Below are 12,467 nucleotides of genomic sequence, written 5' to 3'. Positions count from 1 at the left end.
TTTCTTTCATAGGCAAGGGGGGGATTTTTTTTTTCCCTTCGTGTAAGAGGCTCTGGTACCTTCTGGGGTGAACCAGAGCTCTGGAGACCTGGCATGCAGCACGACAAGCGACCGCCGTTTGGTAAAAACGCTTGGCCTCCACAAAATGCATCCTGAAAATGCTCAATCCTGTTTTTTTCACTCCTGGCTCCTGCTGCTGCCCCTTCCCTGCCCATTCAGTAGATGCCCTCAGCCACCTAACCACCACCACCACCATTGTTAAAAATAAAGCAAGGCAACCACATCAGCGAGCCCCTCCAGATGCAATGTAAAGCAGTACCACTGGACATGGCAAAGACTAGTCATGGTTTGGAGGAGGCTGGAGTCACCCAGGGGCCGATCTGGGCTATGCCGGGGGCCGTGGGGAGAGCACTGCCCCAAAACACCAAGAGACAGGGCAGGCACATCACAGAATCCCATAATGGTTGGGGTTGGAAGGGACCTCTGGGGATCATCTATTCCAACCCACCTGCTAAAGCAGGTTCACGCAGAGCAGATCACACAGGAATGTGTCCAGGTGGGTCTTGAATGTCTCCAGAGAAGGAGACTCCACAACCTCTCTGGGCAGCCTGTTCCAGGGCTCTGGCACCTCAAAGTAAAGAAGTTTCTCCTCATATTCAGATGGAACCTCCCATGCTTCAGTGTGTGCCTGTTGCCCCTCATCCTATCGTTGGACACCACTGAAAGGAGTCTGGTCCCATCCTCTTGACATCCACCCTTCAGATATTTATAAGCATTGATGAGATCCCCTCTCAGCATTCTCTTCTCCAGGCTGAACAGACCCAGCTCCTTCAGTCTCTCCTCATCAGAAAGGTGCTCCAGACCCCTAATAGTCTTTGTAGCCTGGTAGCAGCTAAGGGCTCTGCTCAGGCTGCAGTGAATGAGTGCTGAAAAAGTATGGGGAAAGAGAAACCAAGGCTGAAAAAGATGGGGACACCCCCCACAAGATCTCCCTCCAGCACAGACCCTGAGTGGGGCGCGCAGACCCGCTGTGCTCCCACACAGGAGCTGGCTGCCCCGGCTGGGACTTGGCCAAGGGGAGTGGGGCTGCTCATGAAACTAGTGAACGGTTTCAATGGAAAAAGCCGGGGAAATGGTGAAAGAGCCTGTCATTTTTACTTTTTTTTTTTTTTCCATGAAATATTTAATTTCCACGCGGTGACTTGATTTCCACGGGGCAGCTTCATTCCCGAGTTGACTGCTGCGCCTCTGAGGGCGCCACGAAAGAGACAACCTAGAAAATGAAAAAAAGACAACGAAACCACCCGTGTCCTTCCCGAGCTCCCGGCCCTGCGGCCGGGGACCGAACCCTCGGCCTGCGCAGGGCACAGCGCGGCCGCGACCAGGCGGCAGCCGGCCGGGAAGCGGCGGAGAGCCGGGGTCCGTCCAGGGACGAGACGGGCTCCTTTGGGAGCGACACCCCCGGGCCCGCCGGCTGCAGAGTCCCCGCCGCCGCCTGTCAAGGGCGGGGCTCGTCCGCCGCCCGTGGCACCGCCCCGGCGGGCCGTGGAGGGGCGGGGGGCGGGCGGAAGCGCCCCGGGCAGGCAGCGAGCGCCGGTGCCGGCGGACGGATGTTCCCGGGGAGCAGCCTGCCGCTCCCGAGCCCGGGCAGGACCCCGCGGCCGCTGCCGGCAGGGCTGGCTGCGTGAGTACCCGCCGGGGCCGGGAAGAGGCCCCGCCGTCCTTCCCCGGCTCCGCTGCCCCCGAGCCAAGGGGACTCCAGCAAAGCCTGAGGAGGAGCGTGTTTGGGTGTTTGGTTGGTTGGTTGGTTGGTTTTTTTGGGGGGAGGGCATCCCTGAAAATACCCTTTGCGGGTATTTTATACATTTTATAAAATTTTGTAAATTTTATAAAATTTATAAGTTTCATAGGTACGTTTATAAATATGTAAAGGGTGAGTGTCACGAGGATGGAGCCAGGCTCTTCTCGGTGACAACCAATGACAAGGGGCAGTGGGTACAAACTGGAACACAGGAGGTTCCACTTAAATATGAGAAGAAACTTCTTCTCAGTGAGGGTGACGGAACACTGGAACAGGCTGCCCAGGGAGGCTGTGGATTCTCCTTCTCTGGAGACATTCAAAACCCGCCTGGACGCCTTCCTGTGTAACCTCACCTAGGTGTTCCTGCCCTGGCAGGGGGATTGGACTGGATGATCTTTCTAGGTCCCTTCCAATCCCTGACATTCTGTGATTCTGTGATCCCCAGCACACTTGGAGAGCAGTGACTCTGGGAGCCTGAATCCTTAATGTAAAACAAAGTCTCTTCCAGCTAATCTCGGAATGCAAACAGATACCTGTATTTAGAAGTTAACCCAGGGGGAAGGGTAGCCAAAGAGCCAGGAACCCATATTCTAAACAAATTGATAAAGGCAAGGGGTTGTTTGGATTAGATGAATAAAATATGTAAACTGAGGCAGGTGTCAGGTAGTCTGTAAACCCTGAAGTACCCAACCAGTGGGGAACAGGGCAGGGAATTTACGGCTGGGATTTACGGGGGATATGAGCAGAGGCTTTTTGCCCTATTGCATGTGCCCGCCTTTAGGTAGAACACCTGGTCTTGCAAAATTGTTAATAAAATATGCTTTGCTGAGAGATCCTGCCTGGGCCTACTATATTGGCAAGGTGATCGTTTCCTACAAGTAGAGGCTCATGCTGAATTGGGAAAGATTTTTATATTCAATCTCCCTCTCTCTCTTTTTTTTTTTTTTTAAATTTTTTTTTTTAATAGCATTTTCTACATTGAAGCAGTCCTGGGGCAAATACTGTGTCCTAAGGTGATGGAGAACTACGTGGCATCGATGGTGCTGAGCGCGGTTGGTGACACGCTGGGCTATTACAACGGGAGGTGGGAGTTCCTGCAGAGCGGCCCAGCCATCCACAGGGAGCTGGCGGAGATGGGAGGACTCGGCAACTTGAGCATCCAAGGCTGGAAAGTCAGCGATGATACGGTGATGCACCTGGCCACGGCAGAAGCCCTGGTAGCTGCTGGGAAAAACCCAAGTTTGGCACATCTCTATTCCCTGATTGCAAAGAACTACAAGGAGTGCATGAATGACATGAAGGGCAGAGCTCCAGGTAAGCCTGCTGTAGCGCTGTCTGGGCAGGGCTGTGTTCTTGCTGATGTCCCCCTTTCCTGCAGCTTGGAGCTGAGGCTGGCCCTGGCTCTGCTTTTGGCTGTTGATAGCGTTAACTGTATTTCTTGTAAAGACCAAAGTTTTCCACACTGAGTACCTATTTCAGGATGAACTAAAAAAAACCCCAACAGAATAAGGCAAGCTGAAGTGGTTTGGGCTTCCCTAAGCTAGATGAAAAAGATGCTATTCTGCCCAGGTTTACAAAACATTCTTACAGGTACGTTTGAGGCCTGGCCTTGAACTCAGGGAAGGATGCTGACTATTGCGTTGGGGATGTGTCTTTTCCCACACTCAACGGATGAAAAACACATTCAGCAATGTATAATGTGCACCCTGAGATGCCGTCTTAAGTAGCACATTTAAACAGATAATTAATACAGAACTTCTCATAATAAATGCAATAAATTACACATAAATATATTAAAAGGCACATAGATCCTTGCTTGGAATAATTAAGTTTATTAAACCCAAAGTCTCCTTTTAGCTAGCCCTGCATGCCTGCTTTCTGAGCCAGGACAGTCAGGCTACAATCATCATTTCTGAACCCTGTACTTCCATCATCTCTCTTTTCTCTGGATAGACACAGCGGTGCCGAGTTTGGGTCAGAGGCAGCAGGGACTGGCAGTGTGTGTCTGTATTCAGAAGGGGCGCTTTGACAGGCTGCAGTAGCCAAACCATGTGCAACGTATTCATGTAGCTCCTGGTTCAGCCAAGCTTGCTGACCCAACTCATCCCCAAGGACCCCGTCTCTCTCTGCGCTCATAGAATCATAGAATCGTTTTGGTTGGAAGAGACCCTCAGGATCATTGAGTCCAACCATAACTTAACTCTGGCACTAAACCATGTCCCTAAGAACCTCGTCTAAACACCTTTTAAACCCCTCCAGGGATGGTGACTCCACCACTTCCTGGGCAGCCTGTTCCAATGCCTGACAACCCTTTTCGTGAAGAATTTTTTCCTAGTATCCAATCGAAACCTCCTCTGGCACAACTTGAGGCCATTTCCTCTCGTCCTATCACTCGCTACTTGGGAGAAGAGACCAACCCCCTCCACGCTACAGCCTCCTTTCAGGTAGTTGTAGACAGCGATCAGGTCTCCCCTCAGCCTCCTTTTCTCCAGGCTGAACAGCCCCAGCTCCCTCAACTTACAGCCCAGACTCTTCTGGGTGCTTGAATTAAACTTAAATTGGAGCTACCGGGTCTGAGCCTCTAATTTGACTAGTGCAGGCAGCGTGAAGTATCCAGGAAACACTCAAATTCGGCAATCCTATGCAAAGTTTATACATCGAAAATAAGTTGCCTAGACATGCCTATTTGTAGTGCCCAGAATATATCAAGAGTGTTCTGGCTTGACATTAAACATGGGAAAGGCCCAATCCTGCATTGCTCTTGTAGGGTCACTGAGCATAGTGTGACAGAGCTGTGCATTTCCAAGGTAAACCAGCTTGGAAACTTGACCAGGAATGTAATCTGCTTGCCTTTCGACAGTGACCACCTGCCCTCCTGTAAAGAACTAGACTATCAGTATTCTTTAACACAGATAGTCTCAGTAGTTGGAGTAGCCTAATTAATAAAATGTTTAGGAAGGGGTAACAATGCTTGCCAGGATAGCAGGAGTTGGCGGGTTGAACTTCGAGAGACTCACTGGTGTTTTGGCAAAGGAGCATCTTGTAGTTCCCCCAGCTGATGGGGGTCTTGCCAAGGTGGACTAACCACAGCTGGCAGTCAGACAGCACCTGGAAGCTATTTTTGCCTCTGGTATCTAAGCTTAGTGACTAAAACCCAAGACAAAAAGGAGAAGAACCTAAAATTGAAATGTTAGTAATTAATAGCTAAGGATAATAGCACACCTGCTGCAGCCCTGTGAGCGAGTGAGCTACAATACGCCCAAAAGTGGTTCCCATTTGGAAGTAAAGGATTTTGAAGTAGATTTGCTATGGACGCTAATCAGAGTGACAAGGAAAGGTCACTAAACAAAGACATGCAACTTCTTTAATGGGTCCATGGACACAACCTTATAAAATTTGAGGGGAAGTGGGGAAAGTAATGTGGAGGAAAATGAAGTCTGTTGGGAATGTTCTTGGAACAGCGTTCTGGAGCGCTGCTGCTGCAGCCACAGGAAAGGTGCTCGGCTCTGAGACCTTAAATCCCAACACTTAACAATTTAATGCCCACTGATGTACTATCAAAGCGAATACCTAACCTATATCCCGAAAAGCTGCCTGCAGTCTAGAGTCTCTGTGCTGTACTGATAAATCCCAGTGATAGAAGTTGCGTGTCAATAACTTCTTTTGGCAGTTCAGAGCAAATAGATTTTAGCTGAGAACATAACCCAGGGTGATGCCGTTTTGGCCGAAGTGCTCACCGGGGAACGTCAGCCCTTCAGGCGGAGAATGGAAAGTTGCTGCTGCAACTTTCGCCCAACACAGAAGATATTCCCCAGAACAGTGGGGGAAAGTCACGTTGGTCGCCCACACGAGGGAGTCCAGACCTGAAAACAAAAACCCGCAGTAACAAAGAGGTTCCCACAACATTATGAATCACCAGACAGTGACGGTAGGGTCCCTCGAGTATGCAGCCCCAGGAGAGAACTCACTATCTTAATTTGATGGCAAGCTAATCCCTACATCCATTATTGGTCTTTGTGATATGCCACAGCCCCAAGTTCATTGTTCTTCACAGAAAATGAAGCCAATGAATTAAGCGACATGAACATGGCCATATTTCTTTTTTCATGGTACAACGACACGTGTCTCCGTAGCTCTCCAGGAAACCTTCTTCAAAACTTGTGTCTTTTGGTCCAAGTGCTCTCCCTGTGGAGCTATTTACCACTGTGTGGTTGTTTTAACTCACCTTTTTTAAAGTGTATGGATTGATTCCAAACAACTGTTATTGTCTGTGCTCATGAAGAGTCTAAATAAGTGGAATGGAAGCCTCTTCCAGAAATAGTGTCCAATTGTACTTGAAACTTTTCCAGGTTGTCTTTCTTCACATACTGCTTTTTGCCTGTATTTCTTCTTCCCTTAGACCAGTACCCTCCTCAGATTACTTTTAGTTTCTTTTTGTTAGTACAGAGGATTCCTAATCAGGATTTGGTGGATTTCCAAAACAGAATTTCCTGATTCAAAAACTCCTACATCAGTTTTTAAAATTTTTTAAACCTGTGTTTAAAAGAAGACCTGATGTGATTTCAGCTTAGTCTTCCTAAATCGGCTTTTAAATATTTTAATATTTTAACTGTTTAAAGGTATGAGGATAATACTTGTAATACTTCGTAAATCACTAGAGTCTTAGCTGTTGTTTACTGGTTTGTTTTACACTTTTTTTTTTCATTTGCAGGTTATCAGTAGTCATCTTCTAAAACAATATGCACAGGTTTAAAGCTGCGAGTAGGTTGTTATTGCAAAATAACCCCTCTTTCCTTACTGTTTAAGCCTTGTCATTTTCTTAATTTTCTTTTGACTACAGTTAATGCAAGAACAATCTCACTTTTTATCAGACTGAGTTTCCTGTTGTCAGCCTGCCCAAACATGTCCTGAAGAAATGTCTTTCTCACAGTTCCAGCAAGATTACAGAGAACATTTTGATTTTAAGCTGCTGTAGGTCCCTTTGCACTCCTTGCCCTTTTCTTCCTGGCAGAACGTGTATTTTACCAGGAACATATGAATAGGGTAGCGGGCACAGCTTTTTAAAAATGTGGCTTTGACAGGTTCTTTTTAAAGGTCCTGTTATAGCTCATGAGTGCAATGCCTAGTGTAGTAAGATTTTTCAAAAAAGTGCTTCGATTTTCTGTTAATCATCATAATTTTGGAAATTGTACTGATATCCCTCTTAATGATTTTTATACGTAGCAGCCCACACTGGGCTAGTAAACTACATGAGAAGCAGATTTAGAGGCCTGAATGCGTTTCCACTTTGAGACACCACAAAAACCAAACTCCCAGGTAGCTGAGTTAGAGGTCGGTGGCGATGGGTCCCAGCGGAGCCCCGTGCTACCCGCACCTGGCAGCCGCAGGACCGAGCTGCTTTTCCAGTTGGAGACAACCATCCACGGGGAGCTGGTCCACCCGTTCACACTGCACAGAGGGCTGCGCTGATCTAATGAGCCTGTAACGTAACAGCACCGTCCGAAAAGAAATACGCTAAGGACACTTAGACCCGATCTATGAAAGGATCCACATGACCTTATTCCTGATAGCAGCCAGCCATTATTTATTTTTAGCACATGTGCAGAAGCCAGTCTTAAAGCTGTGCTTGGATGTGGAGGTATTTGGGTTACAAGGGTGCTCTAAGTGCCGTGTGGAGGTAAAACAGACTGCTGTATACCAAATCCTACTGCTAAGCGTATACGTGAGAGTGCAGAAGTGAACAGCTCTGCAGAGCACTTAGTGCAGTACCTAGCTGTGATTAGCAAGCTCCTAGATCATGGTGACCAAATTGCATAAAGGTAATTGAATTGTAGAGTTATGTGAAGTTGCTAGACCAGGCTTCTTTGCTATCCCATTCTACTTAGTTTGACTTTCAAAGTAGCAGAGCACCTGCAAATTTATCAGCTACCTGTCCCGGTTAGACAGCAGAATATAGGAGCAATGGTCTTAATTTTGGGTGCATGGGCATGTCAACTGCTGCTGCTGCTCTGTGTTTCTGAGAGAGGACCAGGCATGCTGTGGTTAGGAGAAGACTAGTCTTTTGAGTCCACTTTTGCCATTGTCTAACACATTAAAACTTAAATGAAACTGCTTGAAACCTGCCCTTGATTTACCTTTCTGCTGGAAAAGAAGTACTTAAGATTTGGCCAGAAGAGAAACTAGGAGGAAAAGGCAAGGTAGAAGAGAATCAAAGATAATTTAATGTTTAACACCTGTTTCCTTGTCCTTGCACACAAGCATTTGGGCTTAGCTCTCAAAACTTGTTTCATGGTCTTGACTGGCTGGGCTCTGAAATGTGGATGTGTTTGTGCAGATGGCTTTATCTTACGAATGTGCTGGACTAACAAGTGAGTTTCTGAAGAAGCAGCACTGGAAGAAGCAGAGTCATTTCTTTTAAAAGTAAATAGCACTACTATGAAAGAGATGGAGGTGGGCAAGAAGGAATGGTGGTGTGGCTTCCCACCAGAAGAGAGGCAAAATTGGACTAGGGTGTCAGCTTGGAGCAGGAGAAAACTGAGGAAGAGGGACAAAGTATATGCAGCCTTGAATAGTGTGGAGCATGAAAAGCTGTTATTGTAATTAGAGGAATTAGAGGAGAATTTGAGGGAATTGTCAAATGGCAGTTTGAAACAAAAGCTCGAGTAGTCTCTGCCCCTCTGTCTGCTGGAAGCCAGGAGGGTCTTTTGGAGGAAACATTGTGCTTGCCTCATATGTTATAGTCTTTCCGTACTTAATCTGTTAGTGGTTGTGTTTGGAGACAAGCTAGTGGGCTGGACAAACCTTTGGTCTCACCTAGTACAGCCCTTCTTCAGCTTATTGAAGAGAAGTGCAGTAAAGCCAGTTATGCAGACTGTGTCGTGGTGAGCGAGACGCTACGTTCATCGCTTCCTGACAAACTTAAACTGCAGCAAGGGAGATCTGGGAAACATTTTGTATCAGCGAGGCGTGTGGGGGTCACTGTCTTTAAAGGGTCCTGTAAAGAGGCTTAAACAACTCTCAGGAAAAAAGCACAGAGGTACTTAGACATGCGCTGGATCAGGAATTGATGCGGTCTGATGGCCCTCCAAAGCTCCTTTATATTTATATATGTCTATCTAGATATCTATGTACATATACATATATATATATATACACATTATATATATACACTTTATGGATAAGTTGGTAAATGGGTAAGTTATTAAATAAGTAACATTAAATGTAGACATAAACAATGTAAATTACATAAATCAGCAGTGGAATGTTTTTTACTCCTCAAGGCTTTTAAGTTGTTTTCACAAGCAGGAATTATCAGGTCTGCTTGGGAATATGCAGGATTTGCCGTCAATTTAGGGCAAGAAACATATGTGAGCTGACAACTGATGTTTTCACAAGGAGGGCTGGATACCTCACAGAACGCAATGGTTCCTCCCTGCTACCCTGCCTGTCTTCCCTCAGTTGCTGAGCTATGTGATGCTATCGCCTCCCTTCCCTTCCCTTTCCTTCCCTTCCCTTTCCTTCCTTCCCCTTCCCCTTCCCTTCCTTCCCCTTCCCTTCCCTTCCCTTCCCTTCCCTTCCCTTCCCTTCCCTTCCCTTCCCTTCCCTTCCCTTCCCTTCCCTTCCCTTCCCTTCCCTTCCCTTCCCTTCCCTTCCCTTCCCTTCCCTTCCCTTCCCTTCCCTTCCCTTCCCTTCCCTTCCCTTCCCTTCCCTTCCCTTCCCTTCCCTTTCCTCTCCTTTCTCCTTTCTCCTTTCTCCTTTCTCCTTTCTCCTTTCTCCTTTCCCTTCTTTCCCTCCTTCCCCTTCTTCTTTCCCTTCTTCCCCTTTTGGGCTCTGTCCAGGTGCCATGTGTGAGGCAAACGCTCTGAAGCTGAATCCAGGGCAGCCGGACGGCTGGAGGGTCCCGTTCAGCCCCCGGGCGGGAGGCTGCGGGGCCGCCATGCGCTCCATGTGCATCGGGCTGCGCTTCTGCCACCCCGCCGAGCTGGACACCCTGGTGCAAGTCAGCATCGAGAGCGGCCGCATGACGCACCACCACCCCACCGGCTACCTGGGGTCCCTGGCTTCGGCCCTCTTCACGGCTTTCGCGGTGAACGGCGTGTCCCCCCCAGCCTGGGGGAAGGGGCTGCTGGAGGTGCTGCCGCGGGCGAAAGCCTACGTGCGGGACACCGGCTTCTTCGTGGAGGAGAACATGGGGCAATGGTGAGCTGTGCTACCAGCACCGGGGCTTGGTAAAATTAAGATAAACCTCATGTACGAAAAGGGCAAGCTCTGTTATACTTAAGCTTCAGTAATCACATTATGCTGAACTCCTGGAGCAGCAGATGCATGCCATGGGATCAAATCGATTCAGAAAGTCTCTGAAGTCCCCCAGGGGAAAAATACATCTAACTTACTAAAAAAAAAAAAGTCAGGTTGTGTTTGGGTCATGTAGTTGTGACATTTTTCTGGATCCAGTATGAGGTAGCTAGACTTGTCATCTCAAGCAACCGTGATCTGACGAAAGATGAAAAGCAAGGCTGGGGAACAGCACCAGGCTTAGGGCTGAGCTCAGTTTGAAAGCTATAACCAAATGTGGCTGCAGATTCAGTGTGGCTCTGTGCGCAGGGGTGCACATGGACAGGGGGTAATCTGAATTTGGGAGGATGACTCAGTTCTCGCTCTGAGCCTTTGAATCCCGTGCAGCGCGACAGCAGCAGGTGCTGAGCTGCCTTCTCCCATGTGGCTGGAGGGAGGGGAAATCTAACTCACTGAAACATGTCCTTGTGCCTCTTACTGTAAATCACATCCCTAGTTTGACAGACGGGGGACACCTACCATTTTGCTGAGCCACCGCTCCGGGCTCTTGCCGGGGCATGTTTTCAGCTGGCGCCTGGAGAGCCTGCGCGGAGCTCAGGTATGTGCTTTTGCTGTGGGACGTCTCTTACAGCCCCCACATCTTACCTCCTGTTGTGCAGGCATTACTTTGAAGAGCAATGGGAGAAATACCTGGCGGAGAGAGGCATATCAGACGGGGTCTCGCTGCCCACCTTCCCCCCGAAGTATGGCGTGGAAGAGAGAGACTCGTTCTACACCTCCCTCAGCTACGACGGCTGGGGGGGCAGCAGCGGGCACGACGCCCCCATGATCGCTTACGACGCGCTGCTGGGCGCAGGGGACTCCTGGACAGAGCTGGCTCACCGGGCCTTCTTCCACGGGGGCGACAGCGACTCCACCGCCGCCATCGCGGCCTGCTGGTGGGGGGCCATGCACGGCTTCCGGGGGGTCAACGCCTCCCTCTATGCCCACCTGGAGTACAGGGACCGCCTGCAGCAGGTGGCCAGGGACTTGTACCGCATCACCTAGTCGAGGGGCGGCAAGGGCCCCCCGGGGTGTGCTCGCCCCTCCTGCCGCCCCTCGTTCACTCGAGGTTCTGCAAACTGGGTTTGCAAACCCGCTGGATTAAAGCATGCGAGTGTAAGCCAGAGCCAGGCCTGCTTTCTCTGTTTGTGTGTGTTGGCTTCCGAGGGGAGGCCATTTTGGAGCTAGCAGCTTGGGGGAAAGCAGTGACACGGGGGGTGTGATGGGAGCATGAGACAGCGCGTCTGTCCCTCCAGCAGCCGAGCCTGCACAGAATCACAGAGTGGTTGGGGTTGGAAGGGACCTCTGGAGATCACATAGTCCAACCCACCTGCTAAAGCAGGTTCACCCAGAGCAGGTCGCACGGGAATGTGTCCTGGTTTATTTTGAATGTCTCCAGAGAAGGAGACTCCACAACCTCTCGGGGCAGCCTGTTCCAGTGCTTGAGACATCCCTCCTTGTCTGGCCCTCAAGGGGCAGGGGCACCCACTGCAGCACTGCTAGCGGTGCTCCAGCAGCAGCACAGGCAGCAGAACCCACACACGCTGCCCCAAACCAGGGCCCTGCCCACACGAGCATCCCAGAGGGGCTCAGGGACGCACGCCTGGCCGTGGGGGGCATATGTGGCCTGCCAGAGGGTGCCTCCTGGCCAACCCATGATGGCTCGTCCATGCTCACCGCCCCGTGCCGCTGATGGGGAGCGCCAGGGACACCACTTGCCACCTAGCAGCGAGCAGGGGTAAAGCTAAAACCTCTGCTCCTTAGCACAGAGGTTATAGCAGGTACAGCCCAAGATGACCCACCAGGGGGGTGGGGGGACAAACAGGGAGTTCTATGGGAGCTTTCTCGTGCAGTTATTTTAGCAAAGGATATTTGCTTTAAATCAATGTGGAAAAAAACCGAAACCCAACCTGACAGCTGCCTCGGGATTGTGTTTTGCACTATTTCACAGCGCTTCTGCTATGCAGGTAAGAATATATCGCACTGCTACCCTAATTTCAGTTAATGAGGGAGTTCAAGACTACTGACCTAACCCTTATTCAAGGTAAAAGTGGGTAATGTGAATTAAAAGGTTGCATTTTACATCAACTTAAGCAACTTCTGTAGTGAACTATATTCTTCTGCTTACATCAAGGTTACTGAAGATTACTTGCTTCACATTTGCTATGAATAATTCTATTAAAAATATGGGTTTTCTTCAAATCCAGACTATGACACAGCAAAGTACTTAACTATTTTTGGAGCAATTTCAAAAATGGTGTATCAAAACCAGACCTGACATGCCTCTGTTAAACATTACATTCTATTATGGGATGAATTAAGGGATGGG

The 12,467-nt window shown here is 49.2% G+C and overlaps 1 protein-coding gene across 2 annotated transcripts; it reads left to right on the top strand.

Moving 5' to 3' along the window:
• The first annotated feature begins 1,547 nt into the window (after positions 1-1,547).
• ADPRH (ADP-ribosylarginine hydrolase) lies at positions 1,548-11,264 on the top strand. Of its 2 annotated transcripts, none has more exons than XM_065642131.1 (4): positions 1,548-1,684; positions 2,769-3,115; positions 9,640-10,000; positions 10,756-11,264. In XM_065642131.1, exons 1-4 carry the CDS (start codon positions 1,611-1,613, stop codon positions 11,141-11,143), a joined length of 1,170 nt encoding a protein of 389 aa, XP_065498203.1. In that variant the 5' UTR covers positions 1,548-1,610; the 3' UTR covers positions 11,144-11,264. The 2 variants fall into 2 exon arrangements, with proteins under 2 accessions (XP_065498203.1, XP_065498212.1); XM_065642140.1 differs by lacking the exon at positions 1,548-1,684 and adding an exon at positions 1,696-1,795.
• The last annotated feature ends 1,203 nt before the right edge of the window (positions 11,265-12,467 follow it).

Source organism: Caloenas nicobarica, chromosome 1 (assembly GCF_036013445.1).
Source record: "Caloenas nicobarica isolate bCalNic1 chromosome 1, bCalNic1.hap1, whole genome shotgun sequence".
Classification (NCBI taxonomy): Eukaryota; Metazoa; Chordata; class Aves; order Columbiformes; family Columbidae; genus Caloenas; species Caloenas nicobarica.
The sequence above is the reverse complement of the archived record's forward strand: the minus strand, read 5'-3'. Positions and strand labels throughout refer to the sequence as shown.

Excerpts from the sequence above, each read along its gene's own strand:
- ADPRH (XM_065642131.1), top strand. The coding sequence starts at position 1,611 with ATGTTCCCGGGGAGCAGCCTGCCGCTCCCGAGCCCGGGCAGGACCCCG. Across the intron at positions 1,685-2,768 it reads CTGCCGGCAGGGCTGGCTGC|CATTTTCTACATTGAAGCAG; the intron begins GTGAGTACCCGC and ends TTTTTTTAATAG. Across the intron at positions 10,001-10,755 it reads GAGGAGAACATGGGGCAATG|GCATTACTTTGAAGAGCAAT; the intron begins GTGAGCTGTGCT and ends CCTGTTGTGCAG.